At 38.7% G+C, this 24,510-nt stretch overlaps 3 protein-coding genes across 11 annotated transcripts in view; 2 read left to right on the top strand and 1 right to left on the bottom strand.

Moving 5' to 3' along the window:
* Positions 1-4,173, bottom strand: part of gdpd5b (glycerophosphodiester phosphodiesterase domain containing 5b) — a 40,155-nt gene extending 35,982 nt beyond the window's left edge. For 3 of the 5 annotated variants that reach the window (XR_006011465.1, XR_006011466.1, XM_041994182.1), the window contains exon 1: positions 3,735-4,173. The gene's annotated coding sequence lies outside the window, so the exon portion shown is untranslated. The remainder of the gene's footprint in view (positions 1-3,734) is intronic. The other 2 variants (XM_041994180.1, XM_041994181.1) reach the window with 2 other exon arrangements.
* A 2,245-nt stretch (positions 4,174-6,418) lies between these two features.
* Positions 6,419-13,100, top strand: LOC121645983. Of its 3 annotated transcripts, none has more exons than XM_041994812.1 (9): positions 6,419-6,876; positions 9,175-9,513; positions 9,592-9,975; positions 10,196-10,398; positions 10,537-10,644; positions 11,133-11,225; positions 11,343-11,453; positions 11,552-11,675; positions 11,883-13,100. In XM_041994812.1, the coding sequence occupies exons 1-9, from the start codon at positions 6,507-6,509 to the stop codon at positions 12,890-12,892; spliced, it is 2,742 nt and encodes a 913-aa protein (XP_041850746.1). In that variant the 5' UTR covers positions 6,419-6,506; the 3' UTR covers positions 12,893-13,100. The 3 variants fall into 3 exon arrangements, with proteins under 3 accessions (XP_041850746.1, XP_041850744.1, XP_041850745.1); XM_041994810.1 differs by lacking the exon at positions 6,419-6,876 and adding an exon at positions 7,278-8,354; XM_041994811.1 differs by lacking the exon at positions 6,419-6,876 and adding an exon at positions 7,279-8,354 and having other exon boundaries at positions 9,595-9,975.
* Positions 13,101-19,761: 6,661 nt separating this feature from the next.
* serpinh1b (serpin peptidase inhibitor, clade H (heat shock protein 47), member 1b) lies at positions 19,762-23,404 on the top strand. Of its 3 annotated transcripts, XM_041994816.1 has the most exons (8): positions 19,762-19,861; positions 20,359-20,390; positions 21,044-21,193; positions 21,297-21,489; positions 21,584-21,854; positions 21,935-22,033; positions 22,147-22,379; positions 22,479-23,404. In XM_041994816.1, the coding sequence occupies exons 3-8, from the start codon at positions 21,075-21,077 to the stop codon at positions 22,779-22,781; spliced, it is 1,218 nt and encodes a 405-aa protein (XP_041850750.1). In that variant the 5' UTR covers positions 19,762-19,861; positions 20,359-20,390; positions 21,044-21,074; the 3' UTR covers positions 22,782-23,404. The 3 variants fall into 3 exon arrangements, with proteins under 3 accessions (XP_041850750.1, XP_041850749.1, XP_041850747.1); XM_041994815.1 differs by lacking the exon at positions 20,359-20,390 and having other exon boundaries at positions 19,769-19,861; XM_041994813.1 differs by lacking the exons at positions 19,762-19,861; positions 20,359-20,390 and adding an exon at positions 20,413-20,883.
* The last annotated feature ends 1,106 nt before the right edge of the window (positions 23,405-24,510 follow it).

The raw sequence follows: 24,510 nt of genomic DNA, 5'->3' as shown, positions 1-24,510 counted from the left end.
CAGAAGAAGTCACCTTGAAGACCTCCTTCTGTCTTCCGGTTTGTATATTCAGGAATTAATGCCTTAACATTCGTGATATTGTAGTCTTGACATTGTGGTCTGGAAAGCAAATAAGACATCCATGGCATGCAAAGATAAGGTGGGAAAATGTGCGTTTCCCACAGGGGCAAACACACCACTGCATTGGTTTAGTTTACTGGTATCTTCTATTCTTTCTTTCTTTCCTCTTCAGGTCAAGAGAGATGAAAAATAATTTGAACAAGTATGTTTTAAAATAAGTGCCATCTGTATATCTGCATGAGGGCCCTTCGCCACCATCTGTGTGTTGACATCACACCCATCTCTGTCCTCTACTGTGACTGCAGGCTGGACTTGGAAAGCAAGGCCAGACGTGTGGGTGCCATCATGAAGAGCTTTTCTTTCCAGGCAGGAAAACAAGCTCTCATGAAATAACATTTGGCTAATTTAATTACATTAAATGAATGATTACACAATGAAAACTAACTCACTTGCTCACAAACAATAAATAGAGAAAACATTTTATGTGTAATGAAAACAGAAAATTACTAAAGTATCTTTTAAAAGGGAAGATGAGGGGACACCTGATGCACTGAAGATAAAAAAAGAAAAAAAAGAAAAAAAAAAAAAAAAAAAAACATTCTTTACACTGTTTACATTTTCTCAGCAGCAGAATTTATTTCACCATCCAGTTAGTCTCAGTGATGGCCTTTGAGGACAGCTCGGGTTGCAAAATAACAGACAGCAAATCAAAGCTCCTAGTGTTCCTCAGCGAGTAAAATTAACAACAATTTGATGAGGAATGTGAACCTGAGCAGAGGATTTTCTGAGTTCATGGAATCTTGAAGCAGGCTGCCATTTAACAATGCCTCAGAAACAGGTTAACATGTAGTGGCTTCACAAAACTTGGATGCTTTGGTAGACAAAAGCCTCGTCAATGAAGCATCAGGGTTTGCTATGCTTTACAAATCTCAATATATTTAAGATTTGAGTTTGCTATTGACAGGACTGCGTCAGTCTGAAATGGTAAAGCTGTAGCTTTCTTTGAACTGGGGTAGAGACATTTTGCCAAATGGTTATGGACTATCCAGAGCTGGAACAACCAGTGGTGCCTGTGAATGTGAGGAAGCTCTAGTGTGTTTAACAATTCGACAGTCCTGTAAGTAAAATATTTCTGGAAACTGTTGCTCACAGTGTGAAAAAGTCAGTCGAATGCCCAAAATATGAGCAAATATTTAAGTGATGCAAGCTCAGCTTTCACAACCCCACCTTTGGCAAGTTGCAGTCTGAAAGAAGCAAACTACGGCCAAGATTATTCTCACTAGCTGAGACCCCGTGTATCTGTTTCATTCCTATTTGAGTACATCTGCGATACAACTGTAACTTGACTGGCTTTGATGGATCATACATACATCTTTAAGACTGATCTACTGGCACATACTGTACTTAAGCTCTTTATCTTTTTCCATATGCACTGGTCATGAAGCATTCAGCAACTTGAAAGCTTCCTGACTATCTAAAATAACACCAAAGTGCTCTGAGAATCAGGTATCATGACATCAATTTCAACATACATCTCCATTCTCAATGTTGCAAATGGTCAGCATATACTAAGCATTAGCAGTGGCCTAAAAAAAAGAGATTATTCTCTGCTCAAATATGGAAAAAACAACGAATTGACAGAAGAAAAAACTGGCTGCAGAAGGAGAAGTAAAACAGCCACTTACCCCTGGTTTCTGCCTTTTTTTAATGTTAGTCTAATATTCGTTGCTTGAAACTACTTGTTTCTGAAGAAGCTGCATATTTACGGTAAACTCTTGCACAAATCAACTCTGTGGCAGTTCAATAACTGTTAGAGGATGGGCACAAAAAAGAAAAAAAACAAAAAAACAAACATAATACTTGTCTGTGTTTGTCAGTGAAGAGCAGGACTAGGCCTGACAGCTATTGAACTGCCAATAATAATAGGTTATGATAAAAAAAAGGAAAGGACTCTGACTCATTCCCCCTCCGAATACTTATGAACTTGTCTGACAGATCATCCAGATGTGTTTCTTCTGATATATGATCTGTAGTTAACAAATGCCTTACAGGAAATACTAGCTATTTAGGCATGTCTTTACACTTAAGTAAACATCTGAAAGGATACAGCGCAATCACGCACAAGTACACAGAGGCAGTTCTACAATCAGAAAAAACAAAATGACTTAGGCACACAATCAATCAATATTGTCCTTAAATTGCACAATACAGTCAGCTACAGTGTAAATTTGCTGTCTAATCAAACATTTTTTTTATTAGAACCAGGACACGCAAAATTTAAATGCTGGTTTAAAGACTCTACAATGGTATATTTAGTCAACATATCTCTGTAAAACTGAGTAAAAGTCAGTGGACTTTGCTGTGAAAAAGAGTACACTGGATTCCTCCCATTGTCAACCATTGTACACCCTACTATTCGCCACTTATAACACTTCTATATCAAGAAGAATCTTTAAACTTTAGTAACAAACCTAAAAATTTCAACAAGGTTGAACCTTTCATCTTAAAACAACAGTTCTTTCCCAGGTTTTGTTTTTAAAAGCATAAATCACTCATCTGAAACTGGAGAAAGTAGAGAGCCATGTTTATTTTCTGGCATGGTACACATTTGTTAGTCCCGATGACATGAGCTGGAAACATTTTCATTAAGCTGACTGCCCTCACAATGTGCACTAAATGAGCAGAAGCATATATGTATACACTACTTTGCCAAAGCATGTATGTATACACTACTTTGCCAGAGGTTTAAAAATCACTGTATTCAGCACTCTCTGCTCTAAATTTGCATAATTAACTATAACACGTATTTTAAAAAAATAACCTTACCCAATCACTTTTAAGTGGACTCATCCTGAGTCATTTTCTCTAGAGGCTCTGAGTAGACAAGTTCTAATCCCTTGAGGAGTAGTTATTTACATGCTTCTGGCATTCATCTTGGTGTATTGAGATGCCGCTTATTATTTGCAACTCTGAACAGAAGAAAAAAAAGTGACTGCTTTTATTTTCAATCTGAGGGTTGTGAAAGATGGGAAAGTGAATAGACAGTGCACTAAATAGATCCTCTCCAACAGCTTTAGTTTTGAGATAATAAATCTCCTGACGTAGTGCTGATCAAGCTGAATCTCAAGGGGAAAAAGGTACTATGCAAAATCTTTTATAGGATGCGAATCCATGAGAAACAACTTAATGGGGATGCCGGCTACTATAAATAAAGAAAGAGGTGGAACTGTGAATCATATGGTGCCAGTAACCAGCTGTGGACTCAACCTCAAGTCCATTAAAAGGGAAGCGCTTAGTTTTTATGGGATACTACATCGTGGGTGTATTCTATGTATCTGAGCACGTGAGACCACTAATAAGTAGTAAGTTTTTAGCTTAAAGCCAGCGACAAATACAAACATGCAGTTAGTATCACAGCTAATACTATGGCTATGCCTGTAACCTTCCAATATGAAAGATGCTGGTCAGGCGCGAGCTTGTGTACTATGGAACAAACCACAGTCACGCCACGGGAATGTTAGCTGTTGTTACCATGGTTTTGAAGAATTTTCCAGGGCAACAGCCACTCGCGTATATATTTTTTCCTGTGGAGTGTAACTGTAAAATCCTGTGAAAAGAATAACTTTGCGGTGGCTGATAAACGTGTCAAACAAACCATAGAGTTGCACACTCACCTGTCTGAGAGCAGCAACCACTTTCACAGTTAGCTCCCAGGTCCACGATCAAAGTTGCTTTTCCTCCGAGCTCTAAAGCTTAAACGGGGACAGCCCGTGTCAAATGTAGGGGTGAGTAGTGGGTGACACACCGGCAAATGCTGACTGAGCCGAAGTTTACAAAGAAAACAAAGGAAAGGAGAAAAAAGCCGACTGTGTGCGGACAGTAAATGGTTTCGGTCTGGCTCTTGCGAAAAGACACACCAATAAAAAAGAAAGAAAGAAAAAATGAGTAAAGTCTCCTGCTTTTAGTCACCTTGTCCTGTGTTCTCTGTAGGTAACGTGTGTCTCTTTCTCTCAGCTGTGTGAGCTGGGATACGTACTCCAAGCGTAACTCAATGTACTGAATGATGGGCAGGGTGAGAGTATTGGTCCTGTTATCTCCAACCCGTCTGTACAGTGAGGGAACGTCACTAGCTGGCTTTTATATCGCTCTGTGCGTTCAGGTCACGTGAAAAACAACCGTTAACCCGGCAGTTGTGCCGTTTTTACGTCCTAAAACTATTCAGGTTGCTCAAACTCACAAAAATTTGGGGTACAGTTAATGTAGTTTATGTATCGCTTTCAGGAGTAACTGTCATAATTTCTTGTCAGCCAGACACAATCGCGAGTGGAAATGAATGCCAAATGATATACCCTGCTGTTTTCGGTTTACCCTCATGTGACAATTGATTTGTAAACAAAAATTTCCTACATAGCCTGAACGCAACACAACCATCTTTTTTTTTTTTTTTTTTTTTTGCAAAGGGCACTTTATCAAACTGTTTTCTTTCCTTCGTATGCTGGGGCAGTGATGAAAATCTCAGCGAGTGTAACGAGCGGCCACGCCACGTTTGCTTGAAAATGGTTTTTGATTTGTCCAGCCTAAGCAGGTTTTTTTTTTCCATGTCAAATGATAAACCGTTTTCCCTGTATGATTTCCTGATAAAACTCGTTTTGTATATTTCAATGTTGTCAGTATCTGTTTTGTAAGCCAGAGCAATACATTTCTATTTTCCTTGCATGCATCTGATTACAGTAAATTAATTACTGTTCAAATGGACACTGACTGCATTTACTTAAGTGCTATATTTAAGCAAAATATCGATTTTATGGTTCTTTATACCTCAATTGTTTTGTTTTTTTTCCATTATCACTTTATTTGACAAGAAGCTACGGTTACTTTTAAGGGAAATATATTACATGGTGGTTAATATTGCAACCTTTTAAACTACTAAATATTTTGTCAAATACAAAAGAGATGGTCCAGACTTTTTTGCTTCCAAATGATCAACAAAGGCAGGTAGACAGAAAGAAAATAAAGCAATGTTTTCCATCTAAGTTTTTAACATTGTTTTATTTCTGTAAATAAACTCTAGCATCTCATTTAAAATAAAACTGATTTTTATAAGAACTTCCATTAATCATCTCAGATTTAAAGTATTATTAGCATCAACCAAAGTAATATTGTAACACTGATACTGCAATGCTAATGTTAATGTTAGATATTTTATAAACTAGAGATTAAAACAGCATTTCTGGTGTATTTGATTGTGGATTTTTACTGTTAACTGACATTCCTTTATTGATACATTTACTTAAATGAAGGCTATAAATGTATCTCCTTCTGTTTCCAAACTGAGAAAACAGTTTAAACTGAGTGCTTTCCTTGCTCCAACTTTTTGCATACTTCTGGTCACTCATCGAGCAAATGAATATATTGTTTTTTTATGTAGAAAACACTACCCACAGTTATGATGAGAAGCATCACTAAAAGTCAACACTCCCTCTTTATGCTGTTAGTGCCACAGCGCTGGTGGATTATGTAAAAAAGCTGAACATATCATCAGAGAAGAAATGCCATTAAATGAATGACTGATGAACAAAGTTATGTTTTCACAGAAGGGGCGATATAAGGTGCTACATTTAATGATATTTTAGACACAGTTTGTGAAAACCGTGAGAAACACAATGTACTGATTGTTGATTTTTGAGATCCAGACATTTCTAAGATGTCCAGAAGTGGCAACTTTTTTGTTGATTTGGTCACTTCAGTTTTTATTAGATCCTGTCAACAATTTGATTAATGTTTGCATCCCTGCACTGCATTTTATTCAGCTGCATGTGTTGAAGCATGCAGCAATATGTTTAATTTTCTCCTTACTTTGTTTGCTTCAGTCATATAGCTCTCAGTTATTTTAGTATCAGATTTATTAATTTAATGTTTCTCTGCCATTCATTGACAAATCATATATTTGATGTGCTCAAGAACACTTGCACAGATTGTTCTGATTATCTTAGACAATAAGTCCATGGTGTGTGAATTTACTCATCTAGATAAAGTGAATTTCATAGCCATTGTCAGTTAAACTGAATTTAATTTCTTTGTCTGAACTTTGTCCATTTACAGTTGAAGTGATGGAGGATTTGATGGTTAAAGGAATTAATCACTAAGGAAACAGTGCAATAAAAAGCATCTGATGGAAATTATCATGTGTTTGCTGGTATATTTTAAGACATGATAATTTTAATTAAATAAATAAAATAAAAAAAATTTAATAAATAAAATTAAATTAAAATTAAAACGCCGTGGTACGGTTAAGGCGGAGCTACCGCTGATAAATTCCATTGATTGGCGGACAGACAAACGTCACTGCTCACGACAAAAGCACGCGCGAAACAAACACAACGCAGTGTGTTCAGTTCATTCTGTTGTACATTGTAGTTGGACGTTGGAAAGATATTAGGAAAAGGATGCCTGCAAGCAACAGTAAGGTCTGGTCGGCTCTGGAAATACAATCTCTCCTAGATATAGTTGGCGATAGTGTGATTCAGAACGAGCTGGATGGAGCAGTGAGAAACGAAAAAGTGTTCAAAGAAATATCTCAGCGGATGGCAGCCGCGGGGGGATTCGAAAGGACGTCCGAGCAATGTCGGGTAAAGCTTAAGAAGCTAAAAGGACAGTATAGAAAGATTAAGGACGGCGACAGCAGTAGTGGAAACAGTGTTTGGAGGTGGTACGACGCAATGGACGACATTTATGGCCGCAAACCAGCAATCAAAGGCAGAGAGAGGGGGCAGGACTCGGCTCCCGTACTTTCAGAATCCAAAATGGATTCTGTTGGTAAGTATTTTTCCACTTGGGATTAGCTTTAACTCTGCTAACTAGTTACGAAATTCCATCACACAACTATTCAGTTTTTGCACAGTTTATTTGTAAAGCCAAATGAAAGGAAATGATTACAAGTTATCTAGTAACACTTTGTGAAGATGGGAGATCATGTGTCTGGCCTGTGGTGGCCCCCAGGGGCCTCAAATTGTTTAGCATACATAAATGATATATTACAAGTCTCTAAATTGCTAAAATTAATATTATTTGCAGATGATACAAATATTTTTTTTATTCTGGAAAGGATTATAAGGAGCTAACGAATTGGAAAAATAATAAAAAAAGTTGATGGATAATAATAAATCATTACTGAATATAGGGGAAACTAAGGTAATGGTCTTATGTACACATACACATAGATAATGAAATTATTGCAAGTCCACAAGCAGGTAGCAATTGCCATCTGGAAGCTGTGGTGAATACAGGACCATCAGCCCTCTTTATGGTGTAATTCTGAGCACAGTTCTCAACTGTGTCCAGGATTTTTGCAATGCTGCCGTTAAGGTGCTTCTTCCAGTACATATCGTGACTCCTGCTGCCTCAAAGTTATTGGCGATGGCCATATACTTTTAAAAACCGCTGGAGAGCCCCACAGTGTGTGGGTGCTATAGATGGCAGCCATATACCAATCACTGCACCAGAAAGATATTCAGGGGACTACTACAACCGCAAAGGATGGCATTCAGTTGTTCGCGTATTCTGGCATATCATTTCTTGATTACACAACTTTGGATACCATAAATTGTATTGTTTTGATCGATAAAGATGAACCTTGAATTGCCAGGTGTTTAAAGGGTAGCTCAGGAGATGCTACGCACTTAATCATAATTAACTTTCTATCTAAAACAGGGCTGATCAAGAGAATATAGAGGACAGTTTTATTTTTTGCTCTCTGTCCTGTCCCACACTCTTTACCAGTTGGTGGCGGTAATGTACACCTGTACGTTGTTTGCCAACCGTTAATAAACTGCAGAAGAAGAAGAACCGCCGTCTTCAAACAAGAGAAGCCATGGATTGTAAAATCAGACAAAATTGGTCAGAAAAGGAGACCCAATGTTTTCTGGAATTGTGGTCGTCCGCTGAAATCCAAAATAAGTGGGATGGGGCCACTCGGACAAAGCATATCTTTGTGGAGCTTCAGAGGAAGATGTCTGCAGCTGGCTACGAACGTAGCCTCGACCAGCTAGTAAACAAACTGAAAAAGCTGAAAAAAGATTTCAGGGACCAGAAAAGGGAGCTGGGACGCAACGGGCGATCCCCCCAAAATTCCCACTTCGACATACTGAATTCTGTTCTTGGAGAAAACCCACAAGAAGCCAGTTTATCCTGTAATAAAGTAGAGGACTGTGAGTCTCCTACAAGCAGCAAGTTGAAGTCCACTTTAGTGCAGACGTCTACCTTGTGGTCACCCAGCTATGTGGGAATGACAAAAGGTAATTGTAAAGTGTGATAAAAAAAAAAAAGGTTCTATGCTTCTAAAAATGTAGACATAATTATGGTGATGCGATGCTCAGAGCTAATTTCACGCTTGGATTGGTGCCCAGGTGCCATGTTCTGGCTACTTGTTGATTTCATTTAGTGAAAGGGAGAAGTCACAGGGAGCCACTTCTAGCCAGCTGTGGAGCTGATCATAATGATCTGGGCAAAACCTTTTAATTTCAACATAGTGTGCATAGGCATGTAGTGGACATGATAGAACAATTTACACTTCAAACTGTTCAAGGGCAACAAATACTCAGACACCTTACAGGGTGCATGTAATCTGAAAGTGTAATCATAAGTCTTAAGGCAATCAGAAATATGTTTTTTGTGTGCTTTGATATTTTTTCCTTTTTCCTGTCACTAAAGCTTAATTTCTTGATCATATTTAAAATATAATATTTAATGTTTTGCTTTTTATAGGCAAAATCTGAAATTTTGATTGCACCCTCTAGAGCAAACCCTCAGTCATCTTTTCATTAGTAGAACCTTCTCATCAATGTTTTTAATGTTATAAATTAATGTTGTCAGGCTGCAGCATTGAAACATTTAGGCACAAAAAAATCTTTCTCAGCTGAGTCCACTCAGGCATTAGTTTTGGATGTGGATGTTTATGGTAAGTAGAAAGTTAACTAAAACCAACTAAATGCATATCTTCAAGGAGTTTATTACCATTCAACTGCATTTCTTCATCTCTGTAGGGAACAATAATCTTTTATATTTTGTCTTTAAAGCCCTTTTATTCTCTCTTTATGTTTGAATATCGCCACACAGATGAAACACTGTGGTTGCCTGATGAAGTCCAAGTGCTCGTAACTCTTTGGGCACAATCAAACATCCAGAAGCAGCTTCTCACCTCAGCAGCAAACAATCAAGTATTCACCTACCTTAGCAATGAGCTAGCTTTGGTAGGTTTTAACAAGACTCCACGGCAATGCAGTCTTAAAGTAAATAAGCTTAAGGAGGAGTACAAAAAAATGAAACGAGATGAACCACATGGGGATGATGAAAGCGATTGGTTTGCTGTTATGGATGCTGTCCTTGGCTCAAATGGAGAGGCTTCTAAAGAGATGGATATATCTGTCCTTCTTACTGCACCTAAATCACCTGAAGGTGAGCATTTAAACTTCATTACAAGACTTTATCACTTTGGCAGATGTTATTGTTTTACCTCTGTGGCATCGCTGTCGACAGATTGCTCCCAAACTGTTTGGACCTCAGACGAAGTCAATGTGCTACTCACACAGTGGGCACAGGAAAGCATCCAGGAGCAGCTGAGATCTGCCCAGGAAGATGAACGAGTGTACGCGCAGTTAAGTTCAGAGCTCGCCACTCAAGGCTTTGATAAGACCACCAGCCAATGCAAGACAAAAATAAGACTTCTGAAACAAGATTATGAAAGGATTAAGGAACAGAAAGACTCCAAAATGCATACAAGTAGGTGGTTTGCCATCATGGATCACGTCCTTGGTCGCAGCAAGCCAAAGACTGAAACTACACCGGCAGCTAACGTCAGAGAGACAGAGCCTGCATCTCGACAAGCATCACAAGACCTACCTTCTGCACCGGTAGCTGGTAAGATACTCCGTCGGTTACAGCATAAAATTGGCACAAGCTGAATTATCATGCTTATGTAAATATGAATGTTATAATTTTGTGGTTCTTCTTTGGTCCAAAAATTACTGAATTTCAAAGAGCTTATACAAAAATATTTAATAAGTGGTCCATCTGGTGGACATCTAGTATTTTTTTTTTGTAATGCTGTTTATTTCAACATTTCCTGTCCCATTTTCAGGTTGCCACTTGTCCGTCCCCTCATTGTGCCTCCTGGTTCCAACCCTGCGTCTGATGTGTGCCTTTGCCTGGCAGGTGGTCCAGTGTTGTAATGTGCAGCATTACAGAAAAGTGGAGGAGTTGGTGGAGTTGGTGACGGAGTTGGCTCCAGAGTTGCTGACACCCAGAGAAAGAGTACAGCTCCTGCTAAGACTGAGGGCGAGGGTAAGAGGCAAGGCTTGTTTCCAACGAGTAAACTAACCCATCTGAGTGCATTTTATGTGCATTCAGCAACAAAATAAGCAGATTTATAACAAAGTGAAACAAATGCAACTAAACTATTTTATAAATGTCTTGTTTCAGCTTGTCCTGGAGTTGTGTCGCAGTCAGAGCACAGCTAACCTGCTGAATATCCAGCCTCACCTGAGGGTTATTCAGAGCCTGACAATAGGCTCCAGCTGTGGTCAGGAGGTAAGCCAGTGTGATACAAATAAATTCAAACAGATCTTTACAACAGAATTAAAGTCAGTTCTAATGAAAAAGTTCATTAAGACAGTAGATCCAAAGGATGAGGTAGCAGAATCCCTCAATTATTTAAGCTTCCTCTGTCAGTAAATGATCAAATATAGGGTCATTGTAATGATTTGTGTAGTTTAGCATCTCTAATGGTGGTACCACGCTTCCTGCTTTTATAGTTAATCCCTTGACACCTCCTCCTCTTACTGCCTGAACAAATCTAGTTATATACAATTAACTGCTTATGATCTCCATAAGATGTTTAGATTAGTTTTTTTCATGGCTGTATTGCCACTTATCAGTTTAAAACATTTATTTTTCTTTATTTGTGATTCTAAAATGTTTATTTAGCAGTTGAGCTTTGTGTTTTTTATTAAAATTGTAAATATGCTGTATACCATCACATTTACTGTTTCCTTGTTTGTTTTGGTGCTAATCGATAGGAGCTGGAGAAGCTGGAAAGTTCAAAGTCAAACTTTGTGAAAGTTGTTCATGCCTTGCTCAAGGACACAGAAGAAAGGAGGAGATTTTTCATGGTCAGTCATCATCATTCAAGTCATATTTTACAGTTTTATTAAAACCCATCAGCATTTTATGTCTGTTTATATTTTTTAAGCAAATTTTACTTTTTTTTTCTTCTTCATTGTCTTTAGGAAGTCTTTCCCGTTCACTACGGACAACAGTATGAAGTCACATTGCACAGATTGGTGTGGAAATTCATTTCCAGACTGGACAATCTGTTGCCCATCCCCGATATAAAACAGGTGATTAGTAGGAATCTGGTTTCACTGTGATGTAACTCGACATGTGTCATTTTTATTAACTTGTGACCACATATTTATTCTGTTTAATTCCTTTCTAGACAGCAGAATGGCTCAGCACTGCCCCTTCTGTAATGGAGGAATGTGGACAACTGGTTTTGCAGCCAGAGCAGCTGAAAACACTGATGCACTTCCACGACCAACAGTCAGGAGGCACAAACCGATGTGAGTAAAGTGCTAACATTGTTAATGAAAATAAATCGTATCGACACATCTTAACTGTCTGATTCCTGAAATCTACTGAGTGAACATTTCTCTTCAGAAGTGAATAAATCTTTTTGAATGATAGTAATAATAAATGAATTCTAGTTGTAAAAATAAAAAGCTCTTGCAGATAGTCATTATATTTATGATCATTTTTATTTCTCACAGGCTCCTCTGAAGCTCAGAACATGTTTTTGCCTGAACTGTCTATCCACCCCAAAGCAAACACAAGCAGTCTTGCTTCAGAGCAACAAGAAGCATCTACCGTCAGTGGTGATGATGGACAGTATGATTATAGCAAGGGTGCAGAACTACTAGACGAAAACCAAACTGATGATAAACCAAATCTGGAGAACTCTGGAGGAAATGAAGACCCGATAGACGACCAATGTGAAGGCAAGATGATTGCAAACTGCCATGTGGTGGGACTTCTTCAGCCCATCAGAGAGGAGCATCTTATCCAGCACTCCATTCTCTCTGAAGAATCAGGAGGGGACACCTTCCTTCAGAATGTTGGTGCAGAGGCTCATGAGTGCAACATGGAGCTCTTCAAGGATGTAACAACCTCTAACAGCCTCATTAAAACACACGGCCATTTATTCCAATGCGATAAGTGTGTCAAAACGTATGCCTCCAAGTCGTCCCTGATAGTGCATTATCGGATTCACACAGGTGAGGCTCCGTTTTTGTGTTCGTACTGTGGTCAAAGTTTCAGATCTTCAGCAAGCCTGGATTTACACCTTCGTATACACACAGGAGAACGTCCCCACAAATGTCACATTTGTGGAAAGACTTCAGTCCAGCATCTAGCAAGGCACATGCGCATGCACAGAGGGGAGAAGAACTACCTGTGTACAGAGTGTGGGAAGGCTTTTCTCTCTGCTGCGGAGTTAAAGTTACACACGCGCTACCACACAGGCGAGAGGCCTTACACGTGCAAACACTGCGGGAAAGGTTTCATTGCAAAGTGCCATTTGACAGTTCACACACGGCGACATACGGGAGAGAGTCCGTACAGGTGCTCCATGTGTCCAAAATCTTTTCCCACTTTGAGAGCGCAGAAAAAGCACCTAAAGATCCACACGAACAAAAAGTCTTTCCAGTGTTTTAAATGCGGGAAAATATTCAGGCAGGAGGATACTTTTAAACTGCACGTTGAAACACATGATTTCATATGAACTCATTTTAATGATGGATTTTAGGGAGTGGAGCCAGCGGTTTCGATCAAACTGTCGGTGTCAGAGTTCAGCATGAGTCTAAAGAGCAACAAACAGCAACAATTATTATATTTGTATTTGTTTTATTATTTTTTATGTAAAGCTACCATTCAAAATACAGTCAATTCAATGCATGACATTATAGACATGACAGGAGTTACTTCTGAAATATTTTATGAGTAAAAAATAAAAAAAAAAAAATTATAATATTTGGGAGTTTTGTTACATGAAAAATGTTTTGTGATGCAGTTGTGTGACTCAAAAACTACATTAGATTGATTGAATGTAAGAAGTGTTGGTTATTTCAGTGTGCATGTAGTTTGCAGAGAGGTAATGATATCCACGATGGACTCAGGACATTTTACATTTCAAACTGTGTGCTAGCATTTGTTTTATTGCCATGTTGATTGGATTAATTTTTTCTCTACTTGATTTATAAGAATAATTTGCCAGAAATTAACGGCAATTCAGTTTTTTAGGTATGTTTTACAAATAAACAATGTTCAGCTGTTTTTAAGAGTGGTGATACAATTTTTGCCAAGAGTAAAAATTATTTCTACACACAACCAGATAGAATGTGGTTGTATTTAGTGCTGGTAGTGCTGGTCAAAAGTAATACTTTTGACTTGCCTAACATTCCCCTGCTATTGTATAGGAACAAATCTGTCTGATTACATGGCAGGTAGGTTCTCTGCCATCACTGTCTGTGCAACAGTGTTCTGAATGAACATACAAACTTAGAGATGGGATTAAAGTTAATCACAAAATGAATAGATTCATTTATGTATGTGGATGGTACCAAAAATCATGACGGTTATGACTTACTCATGAAGTGTGTCTAAATTTGTTTTCTCTCTGGTAGTGTATCCATGTGTCTGGGAGTGTATGGTATTTTAAAATGCTCAAACCATAAATGTGTATATATATAAAAAAAAACAAATCAGTCTTAGCTCGAATTAGCTCATGGCTGCTACATTAACCGTTATCATTCAAGGTTTACGGGAGGAGGAGCCACATTTTAAAGTGTCCCTAAAACATGTCACAAAAAAGAACTTGTGTTATATTTATCCAACATTTATTAGAGCAGCCTGATTTATGTCACATTAACTCTTTGTGAACCCCCTGAGTTTTTCGGGGAGGATTTCCACAACATTAAAATCTAACTAGAACGTTCTGTAAAGGTTGCCCACATTATAGACAGTCAGAAGACATTCAGGGAACTAATATATGCAACTTAAAACTGATGATGGAGTGATGTCAGAAAGAGGAACATTCCTGCAACCAAAAAAATAACAAAAAACATTCCTGGAACGTTCTTGGAACTGGAATCTGCTAACTTAGTAAGGCTAATTGTGTTAATTGAAAACACTGACTTATTGTGTGCAGAGATAAAGTATTGGTTCTTCTCAGTCTGACCCTTTGAGAAACCACAGGCTAGATTTAGCCAAACATTTTGTGCTTGAGGCGACATTTATGATATAAATAGAAGCTCTGTATGTCTCACATCCCCTACATCCCTTCAGACACACACCTCGACATTGTCTCTACAGGTGAATCTATTGATGGGGGAGCACAGAAATATTCCTCTCAGGAAGGCTTCATGTGACACATCCTTGTTTGATGTGATTGACCTGGGCTTCCCTGCCTCTCTCTCCCCAGGCTGGCATTAGTTAGAGGCTCCAGCTGTTAAGCTTTGTTTTGAACTCCACCCATCTTTAAATGTCAACCAGCATTCACTGGCAGGAAGGATGGCACGAGAGGCAGGGGTCTTCTCCGCAGGTGATGTTACATAACGCAGCAGGATCAGGTAAAGAGTGTGGCTGATGCTTTCTCAGAGACTAGGTTTCACATAACCGAGAGAACGTGGACGACATTTAGGAGAATACTGACACAGTCAGGCGGTCTCATCTAAATCAGTCTTTCAAGGTTTGTTGGAATTTCTCAACACAGTGTGATCTTTTCTGAGCCCAAAAGCACCTAAAATGGCAAAAATGTAGTACAGTACTCATAGCTGTCCTCATGGAGATGATAAACTGGTGGCACTGAATTATTGAATGTTTAAAACCTTTGGATTTGGATTTATTTTAATTTTTGTCATATGTTAATGCTGAGAAAAAGTTCTAAGTGTTAACAGGCTGGTAATATTCTAAATGTCAGTTTTATATTTGTTTTTTTTTTTTTTGTTGTTTTTGTTTTTTTAGAAAAGTTCATATAAGGATGATGCAGAAAAGCTGTAAGGAGTGTGATTTAGTCAGTTGTCTTTACTCATTCTAGTGGAATAAAAAAAGCAAGCTTACAAATTTTTCTGTCTAAAAATCCAAATGACTTGAATGATGAATGATGAAAACATTGAACAAAGCAGTTGCCATTTATTGCCACCAGGGGGTGTGCTTTTCCTACATTACAGTTTCTCTCAGTAGCTTAAGTTTTCATTTTGGAGCAGTCCCAACATTCTTTCAAGTGGGAGGGCAGATGTCACAGTGATACAGAACAACGCTGTTGCACGTCTGGAAAAAGTAGTAACTAATCCTAAAAGATTCGTCCTTGAAAGCATGACAGCATTTAGTGTTAGAATTTGGATAATGCTACCAAAATAAAATGGATTTTAGTCATTCATCCAAATGTTTAGATACTAAAGTTTCTTCTATGTAAATCTGTGTTTTATTTTGCATTTTGCTGACACTGACATTCCAGTTTTGTCGGGCTGTGTGCTCCAACGCAACATATAAAGTTTCTTTTTGCATTCAGATTGAATCATTTGCAATTAAATGTCAAATTATACAACAAAATATGAAACTTTAGTGCACGTATTTGCTCATTTGTGTGTAACCTTTAAATATGTGAAGTTGTAGTTGCTACATATGTGAGTTAGTCTTTCTCAATGCTCCAAGTCCTGTAATGTATGTATGGAACGCATACACATTGTACACTATTCTGAAAGTATTGTACAGCCCTGATGTCATGAAAATGTTTATTGATTAGATTATTTAGCAAATAACAGCTATGAATGTATTTTTAATCTTTGTGAAGTGTGAACATTTGCTTGAAAACCAACCAACTGAGATAGTCAAGTGCAAGTGGAAATGTTTTAGTTTAATTTTTGCATACAGGTGAAAGTAAATCCTGAAGGAAAAAGTAACCACAATCCTAAATAACAACAAACTATCTATTAGGGAAATTGAATTTACAGTTTATATGTACAATTCTATCATAAATGTTCTGTAATGTCTGAATTATTTCTATTTAGATGCTCACTGAAAGGGATTTAAAGCTGTTTAGGCCACTATCCTTAAAATATAGGCAGCAGGCTCTGACAAATTTCAAACTGTATATGATCAAGCAGCTTGCTGCTCCACACACAAAATTTCAGAAGTTACATCAGACAGCAGCTGAAACATTTCTCTGGTCTTGCGTCATGGCAGCTACGCTCGGCTTCCTTCACAGACTCTGTATTTAATGTTCGCCTCTGTAGAGAATCAGCAGATAGTGACGGGGTAACTTGCTTACACTGACACATTAGAGCCACAATGAAAACTTTTTCATAATTATTTGAGCAAGCTTTAAATGGTCTCTGATTTACTTGGGTTGTGTCTTTATTAGAAGAGTTTTGAAGCCCAAATGGAGGAAGACACACACTGACATGTCTGGAGAAGAGAAGCAGGAAGGAGGGTGTTTAGAAAACCTCTCAGCAGCTGCAGTTTGTTGTGGGAGGACAGTAATTGAGGCTTTGTTTGTTCTCAGCCCCCACACATTTCTTCCTTTCTTAACTTTAACCATAATACAGCTGCATGAGGACCAGAACCTTTTAATGAAAACAAAAATTACCCAGTTAATTTGTAAAACTGTTCTGTCAATTCTGTCAACTGCATCAGCCAGAAATAAAGTTTGCAAAAGAAAAACAAGTAAGGAAATAAAGCCCCCACATTGGTGCTTGTATTTCAGCAGTGGTGTCCAGATGTTGCATGGCTCCTGTCTTCAAATGGTGATTTTCTTTCCCGAAGTTATGTAAGGGTTGCTCCACCTTCCTCATGAAAACGTGCCTGACTTCTCTCGCTGTCTTCAACTTCAGAATGACTTTAAACTTTGAAATTTTACATCACTTATCAGCTCTTTTCCATTATTGTTACTGTATATCAAAGTTAAAAGTTTTAGCCACATATATACCCACATAAAGGGTTTGGGGCTGGATCAGAGAAGGTCTAGAAGCTTCTTTAGACAGACACAGGCACATCCACACACACAGGCAGAACAGATTTACGTGGCATAAAGGAGGTACTGTGAGTGAAACAGCTAAAAATGACCCTGGGAAATTACCTCTTCAACAACCACCCACTTATTTCCTCTTAAAAGAAACCGTATTCTTCACCTATCACTCAACGTTTTTATGAAGTTTATATATGGTCGAGGAGATGTTAAATTCAAACAAAAACAGAATTCAATGATTTGAAAATCTCAAACTAGTCAGTCATAAAAGAGATGAGATAACACATTAAATGAGAGATTTTATTTTTTCATGACAAACATGCTAATCTTGAATGCAACAGCAACATGTCTCTAAAGTTTACCCCTGAGTAGCATTTTGTCTTCTTTAATGTTTGATTGTTTTTAAAAGTGGATTCAGAGGGGTGGCCTTGGGGGGACATAGGCTGTGGGTAAAATATGACTTGTCCCCCAGGTGCCAAACTAAGAATGGACAAGTCAAATTCTAAAAAACATATTCAGTGTAAACTGACCTTTTCTTGAGTAAATTTCAGATTCCCAAGTACAAGTGAATGCAGCATTTAAATTATTTCCATATATTGTTGTGTGTCAACATGTTTTTGATCATAATGCAGCATTTATACAGCATCATCTCACCACCTGCCCGTGCAGGGCATATTATCGTTAGTTCAGACTGTTTTAATATTATGAAGAGGATGTAAAAGTCATAAAACCAGCAGATGTGACAAATATACAGAGCTAAACAGTCACTAATGCTGAAGAAACACTGGTAAAACTTTATATACAGTATATATACTAAATATGATTAGCTGTTTGCTTTTAAAATTTTGTTTTAGTTTTTATGTAAGACTATCACTTTAGTTGTAATAGTAAGTCATTTTCTAAAATCTTGACATTTTTTTTTTTTAAAGTTTCTTTTATATGTGCTTCCCTCTTCCCTGTCTGTGACCCCGATCAAATATGTTCTTTATCCGCCACTGGATGTTTTATATGTTTGACTGTGAGTAAGATATTTGTTTAAGAGATTTGCACATCTGTCTGCATTCTGTTTTTATTTAAATCTTGCACAGTGTACCAACTTTTTTGGATTTGGAGTTGCATTAACCAACAAATATATGACATTTTTAACATTTCCTGCCCATACACTTTCTTTTGTTACCTCCTGTTACGTCTACACATGTATCTCCAAGGTAATGACTAAACTTTTACTGGAGATTTAACCCACTAAAACATTGACCAGTCGTTTTACTCTGCACATGCTGAGGAATTTGAATGTAAACTGTGGCCATCTTAGGAAACATTCTGCAAGCAGAAGAGCGGAGGTGGTGGTGTGTGTGTTTCTGTGTACGTGTGTATCAGGGTGGGGGTTGGGGGGCTAATTGTTAGGTGTGATCATTTTTAGTGCACCACATGAACTGAGATCAACGTTGGTATCTTGAGACAAAAATGTGACGCTAATTGGTTGATAGGGTTAGTCTTCTTTTGACTTCCTAGAGTAGAATGTTCTGGAAACCTCCCCCGAGAGGGAAAAAAAACAAAGCAAGCAACTCTTCAGCTGTCTTGTCAGAACAGTTTGGAGAGCTGTAAAAGAGGACTCAGATGATTAGTAGACTGATCGAATTTCAATGCTTGGAAAAGACATTTATGGTCATCATTTGATAGTTTGCATATTGCAAAGTAATCACAATCAGCATGCATCAGAGTCCCCCTTTTTATACTGCAAGTTATAATTTTGCAGCCTAAATGTCTGTCTGCTTGTCTTCTTTATCTTCATTACAAAGACTGAACAGAAACAAGATCATGCAATAAATAGCATTAAGGACACAAAAAGTTCTTTTATTATCTTAAACACAGCTTAAACAAGCATTAAAACTGTGAGATTGTTCTAGAAAACGTTTGCAAGGGGGTTCCATGTTGGGACACGTCAGCTTTTACGACAGGAGACCTCCAGTAAACCCCCATCCTTTAACCACCCTGCAATGAGAAGCTGAGTTGGACAGACGTGGCACTTTAGGGTGGGGGCAGGGCTGGGATCCTACAGTTTTTCTTTTGCATGAATACTACTGAACGAAACTAGGAATAGTCTATAGCTTTCCATTTGAAATTAAGCATCAGTAACAAGGTTAACTACAACATATTTTCTTCTGGGAGGACTTGGAAACAATGTGCTCATTCAGAAACGTCCGGTTTGATGTGAAATGTGGAAGCATGGTGCAGAAGAGAGCCTCCTTCTTTAAAACATGTAACCACTGCAGAAGCATCTTTGCCATGCCACTCACATAATACCATTTACTCTATTTCACCATTAAGAAAAAGAACAGTTTAATTTCTTTTTTCTTGTACAGCTGATGAAACCAGGGTTGAAGATTGAATCAGCACACAGAATTGGGACCAAAAGATAGAGGAATGTTTCTAGAACTCAACAACTCAGACTGACTAAGAATCAGATTTTCTTAGACTTTCTGTCTGTAAAAAACTTGTGGGAAAGTTTGAAAGTTGATCCCAGAACAGCTCTCAGTCCACACTGTGATTTCAAGGGGGATGTCCCAAATCTCAGCTTCCTGTGCAAACTAAGACACCCTCATTTGAATATCCCATTCCCATTTTCTAGAAATTTCTCTGTAAGGATATAAAGAGCTGGAGAGCTTGTTGCAGTTATGCTACCCACCGAACACAACTGAGAAGAGACGCCCTGCGAATCTGTGCCAGGTGAGGATTAGAGCATGACTCTTTGTTGTCAGGAATGTAAACTGTGAATGTGCTGCTTTGTTTTCATGGTTTAAAGTTACAGCTCAGCATTTCCTCCACTTTTTTTTAACCTGTTAGAAATTTGCTGCTCTTTTCCCTCCGTTTATTGAAAGGAAAAACTCAAATACACGTTCTTCTTGGCAGAGGTTTAAGTTTTCATGCAACTTATCCTGGAAAAATTAACCTTTGCATGCCTTTGTGTGTTGTCAGCTCAATTTTTTTATTTATCACAGAAAAGTACAACAGTTGCATCTGATGTAGCTTTCTGTTTAATCCCTCGTAAATGAGGTTTAAAAATTCATGCGTCTTTACCATTACAATGCTGACAGGATGGGCAACAAAGCTAATGATAAAAACATCGGATAGAAAATGCACGCTGAGTCTGTCTCTGTCAGAGCCTGAAAATATTCTTACTGCTTGCTCTGTGGAGATTACTACATACACCTCTTGTCTTTCAGAATGAAAAAGGCAGACATGAAAACATCTCAAGGTATCTAAACATGACAGTGGTTTATAATGTATCATAAATATGCAAATACAGAGATGCAGATAACATCTCTGCAAGAGAAACAGGATGCCGTTGAAGGTGGTTATTAGAGCTTGAGGCTATGCATTTGGCCCATTGTTTAAACTGTGAGTTACAGGAAGAGTTAAGCACAGCCTGCAGGCATCCGCCCTTCTAGGAGTCGACAGAGACCTTGTAAAATTATCAAATGGTGCACAGCTTATGCAGCCCCTCAAAGTGGAAATAACAGTGATTTCTGATTTAGAAAAATCTCGGGAGTCATAAGAGATTTGACATGGTTTGCATAAACTGCATTTCATCTGGAGAAGTGAGAGGCATCATATTTCAGCGTCAAGTCAACTCACAGCTTCACTCTAAATGGACAAAGACTCTCAGCTGTACTTAAAGTTGCTGCTGACGTGGCACTGAACAGACTCAAACTGGAGGCTTTCCAAAGCTGCTTTAAGGGCTGACCCAGGTCTGCCCTGCTTCCACTGCCTCACACCCCAAGCATAGTCTTTGCCCTGGCATTGTCTCTTTAAAAGAAAGAACTTAACAAACGAATACAGTTTTAGAATAGACATAGGTAAGCTTCACTGGTTCACTCACACTCTGTTTCTTTTCCTGTTGGTTCACAGGCTTCTGCAGCTGCATTTGGAGACAGACAGGATGTGGATGACTAGAGTTGTTGGTCTTTGTCTGATGGCCTTTGTGGCCTCTGCAGAGGACAAGAAGCTGAGCAGCCATGCTAACACACTGGCTGAAAACAGCGCCAACTTAGCCTTCAGGTTTGTTATGTGTAATAATATCATGATGCGCCACTTGTAACATAAATTTGCAGGACTCATCGCAGTGATTTCCTTGGTTTAATTTCCTGTTGTTTTGATTCAGCCTCTACCACACCATGGCAAAGGACAAAGACACAGAGAACATAGTTGTCTCTCCTGTGGTGGTGGCCTCTTCTCTGGGGATGGTGGCTCTTGGTGGCAAGTCCTCCACTGCCTCCCAGGTGAAAACTGTGCTCAGTGCTGACAAACTCAAGGATGAGCATCTACATGCAGGCCTGTCTGAGCTCATCTCTGAGGTAAGCAGTTTATCCAGTCCTGGTCATCATGTAAAGCTTTTTAACTTCGTGTTTATTGCAGATTTGGCACTGTTTTTACATTGCTTCTTCCCAGGTAAGCAACGCCAAAACCCGCAACACTACCTGGAAAATCAACAACCGTCTTTATGGCCCCAGCTCCATCTCCTTCGCTGATGACTTTGTGAAGAACAGCAAGAAGCACTACAACTACGACCATTCGAAAATTAACTTCAGGGACAAGAGGAGCGCAGTGAACTCCATCAATGAGTGGGCGGCCAAGTCAACTGACGGCAAACTCCCAGAGATCACCAAGGATGTTCAAAACCCTGATGGAGCCATGATTGTCAATGCCATGTTCTTTAAGCGTGAGTATAAGTAGTGTTATCGCTTGGTCATGTTCAAAGCCTGAGCAGATATCTCACTGGATTTTATTTTTCCCCTGCAGCTCACTGGGATGAGAGATTCCATGATAAGATGGTTGACAACCGTGGTTTCCTTGTAACCCGCTCATTTACAGTTGGAGTTCCCATGATGCATCGCACAGGTGAGTCTCTTCTTCATCTCAACTTCTCATCTTGTTTTGTCTTCCAAACTTCTAAGAAGACAAGAACAAGAATGCAAGCATAATAAGCCATCTGATATGTCTGCTCCTCGCAGGTCTTTATGATTTCTATGAAGATACAGAGAACCGCCTCTTCGTGCTAAACATGCCTCTGGGCCAGAAGCAGGCCTCCATGATCCTAATCATGCCCTACCATCTGGAGCCCCTGGAACGCCTGGAAAAACTTCTGACAAGGAAGCAGGTGGACACTTGGATTAGCAAGATGGAGAACCGAGCTGTTGCCATTTCGCTGCCTAAAATCTCTGTAGAAGTCAGCCACAACCTGCAGGTAAATGGTTCAATCGAAACATAAAGTTACAGCAGAGCATTTAAAAATGAAGCATCTTCTCAGTGTGTTGAGCAATTCTATCTTTCTGTTTCTCTCCAGAAATATCTGGCTGAGCTCGGCTTGACTGAAGCTGTGGACAAATCCAAAGCTGACCTATCCAACATCTCAGGAAAGAAAGACCTCTATCTCTCTAACGTATTCCATGCTTCAGCCCTGGAGCTGGATGTCGAGGGAAACCCGTACGACACCAGCGTCTTCGGCACAGACAAGCTGAGAAACCCCAAGCTTTTCTACGTAGATCACCCTTTCATTTTCTTGGTGAAAGACAACAAGACCAACTCCATCCTGTACATCGGCAGAGTGGTTAGACCCAAAGGCGAAAAGATGCGTGATGAGCTATAATACAGATGTTATCAATTGTGTCTGGTAGCTTCATTTGTGAAACTATGGCAGGAAACGGTATGAGTGTGTGTCTTTTAGTGACTGTTACCTCAAGAGCACATTCCAAATGACAATCTGTGGTCTGTATATCTGAGCATACTGTTCTTAGACACACTAAACCATTGAAAGAAACAATCTGTCACAAATACTTTAAGCAAGAAAACTGCATATGTACCTTTTTTAGATTTCCATGAACAAAAAGCAGTTGGCAAAAACAGAAGGCATACTTATATTAAGTATGATCTACTTTTACATCCCGTTTTTGTCACTGTTGGTTCGACCACAATCCATGTGCGTTTTCTTGCATTATCTTTAATGTTTAAAGAAAAAAGATCTTTGCACAAGCTCATCCCACAGATGCCATTCCTTTATTTACTTCCAGTTTGCACTGAGCTGTTCCTCTGCTTGTGCTGAGCTTGCAGAGGAAAAGTGGCAAATGTGTCTGGTGCTTGATTCATGTTCACGTCCCAATCATGTTGTGTCATCTTGTTGCTGTAGGTATTTTTCACAAAGAAGCTGTTGGAATTGTGTAATGTTATTAAATTTGATTTTCTTTTTTTTTCAATAAAAGTAAGAAAAGATTATACTGCGGCTGTTTTATTTATGAAAACCCTGCCTGAATACCAATCTTTTTTGCTCTGTGGAACATAATCACACTTGTGTTCACAAGTCAGCATTCAAAGATAACAATCTTTCCATCTGACTGGAGGTCAAACAGTCCTCTCAGGTCTGGAATGCTGAGATTTAACAATGATAGCTCTCTCCTTATATCGTTAATCTGCATACATAACCATGCTGCACATTTCTCTCACCACTCCTGCCATGAATAATAGTCAGTGGGATCTTTGTTGGCAATCCCCAGACAGAGGAACTGCATACACTGCATTGCAAAAACAGGAGTGAAGGGTTCTCCTGGTGAAATGGAAAGAGTTCAAACAACAACTAGAAGCACTCAAAGAGGACAGATTTCCACCAAGCCATTATAGTTTTTCTTGACAATGATTGTGGGTAGTTTGAGTTAATGCCAAAATTATCCATATTTCCCCAAAGTAAAGAATTGTTTAAAAAAATATCCTGGATCCAGGCAGTGATCCAGATCACCTCCAAAATCTTAACACTTATTTCTTATTCAGTTTCTGAAATTTGCTGGCAATTTCATCAAAATCCGTCCATAATTTTTTGAGTCATGTTGCAGACAGACAGACAAACCAACGCCATCAAATGCATGTCCTGCGCCTTGGTGGAGGTAATTAACAAGCTGTTGTTGAAAGCTGATCATCTCAGTAGTTTTAAATATGCTTCTGATACAGTCCAGTTATCTTTAAAATTTGTAGTATATGTACAAAAAGATGCACAGACGATTTATGTCATAGAATACCACAACAGTTACAGACTACTCTCTTAAAAAAGATAAAAATCAGAAATGCTGCAAGGTCTTTGTGAGGAATGGAAACCCTCAGTGGATTTCCACATAGTCACAGCACCACCCAGTGATTTCAAAGAGTAAAGAGGGCTGGTTCCCGGTGTCGGTTGGAGCGGATGTGCAGCCAGAGCTTATTTTAATTACTGCTAGCCCACAAAATCAAGAACTAGTACTGATATTTGTTATATACAATACAATATAGACTACAATTAATAATGTGATGAGACAAGTAGGTAAGAAGAAGATGCAGAATAAAATCATGCAATG

The sequence above is a fragment of the Melanotaenia boesemani genome, chromosome 9 (genome assembly GCF_017639745.1).
Source record: "Melanotaenia boesemani isolate fMelBoe1 chromosome 9, fMelBoe1.pri, whole genome shotgun sequence".
Taxonomy (NCBI): Eukaryota; Metazoa; Chordata; class Actinopteri; order Atheriniformes; family Melanotaeniidae; genus Melanotaenia; species Melanotaenia boesemani.
The sequence above is the reverse complement of the archived record's forward strand: the minus strand, read 5'-3'. Positions and strand labels throughout refer to the sequence as shown.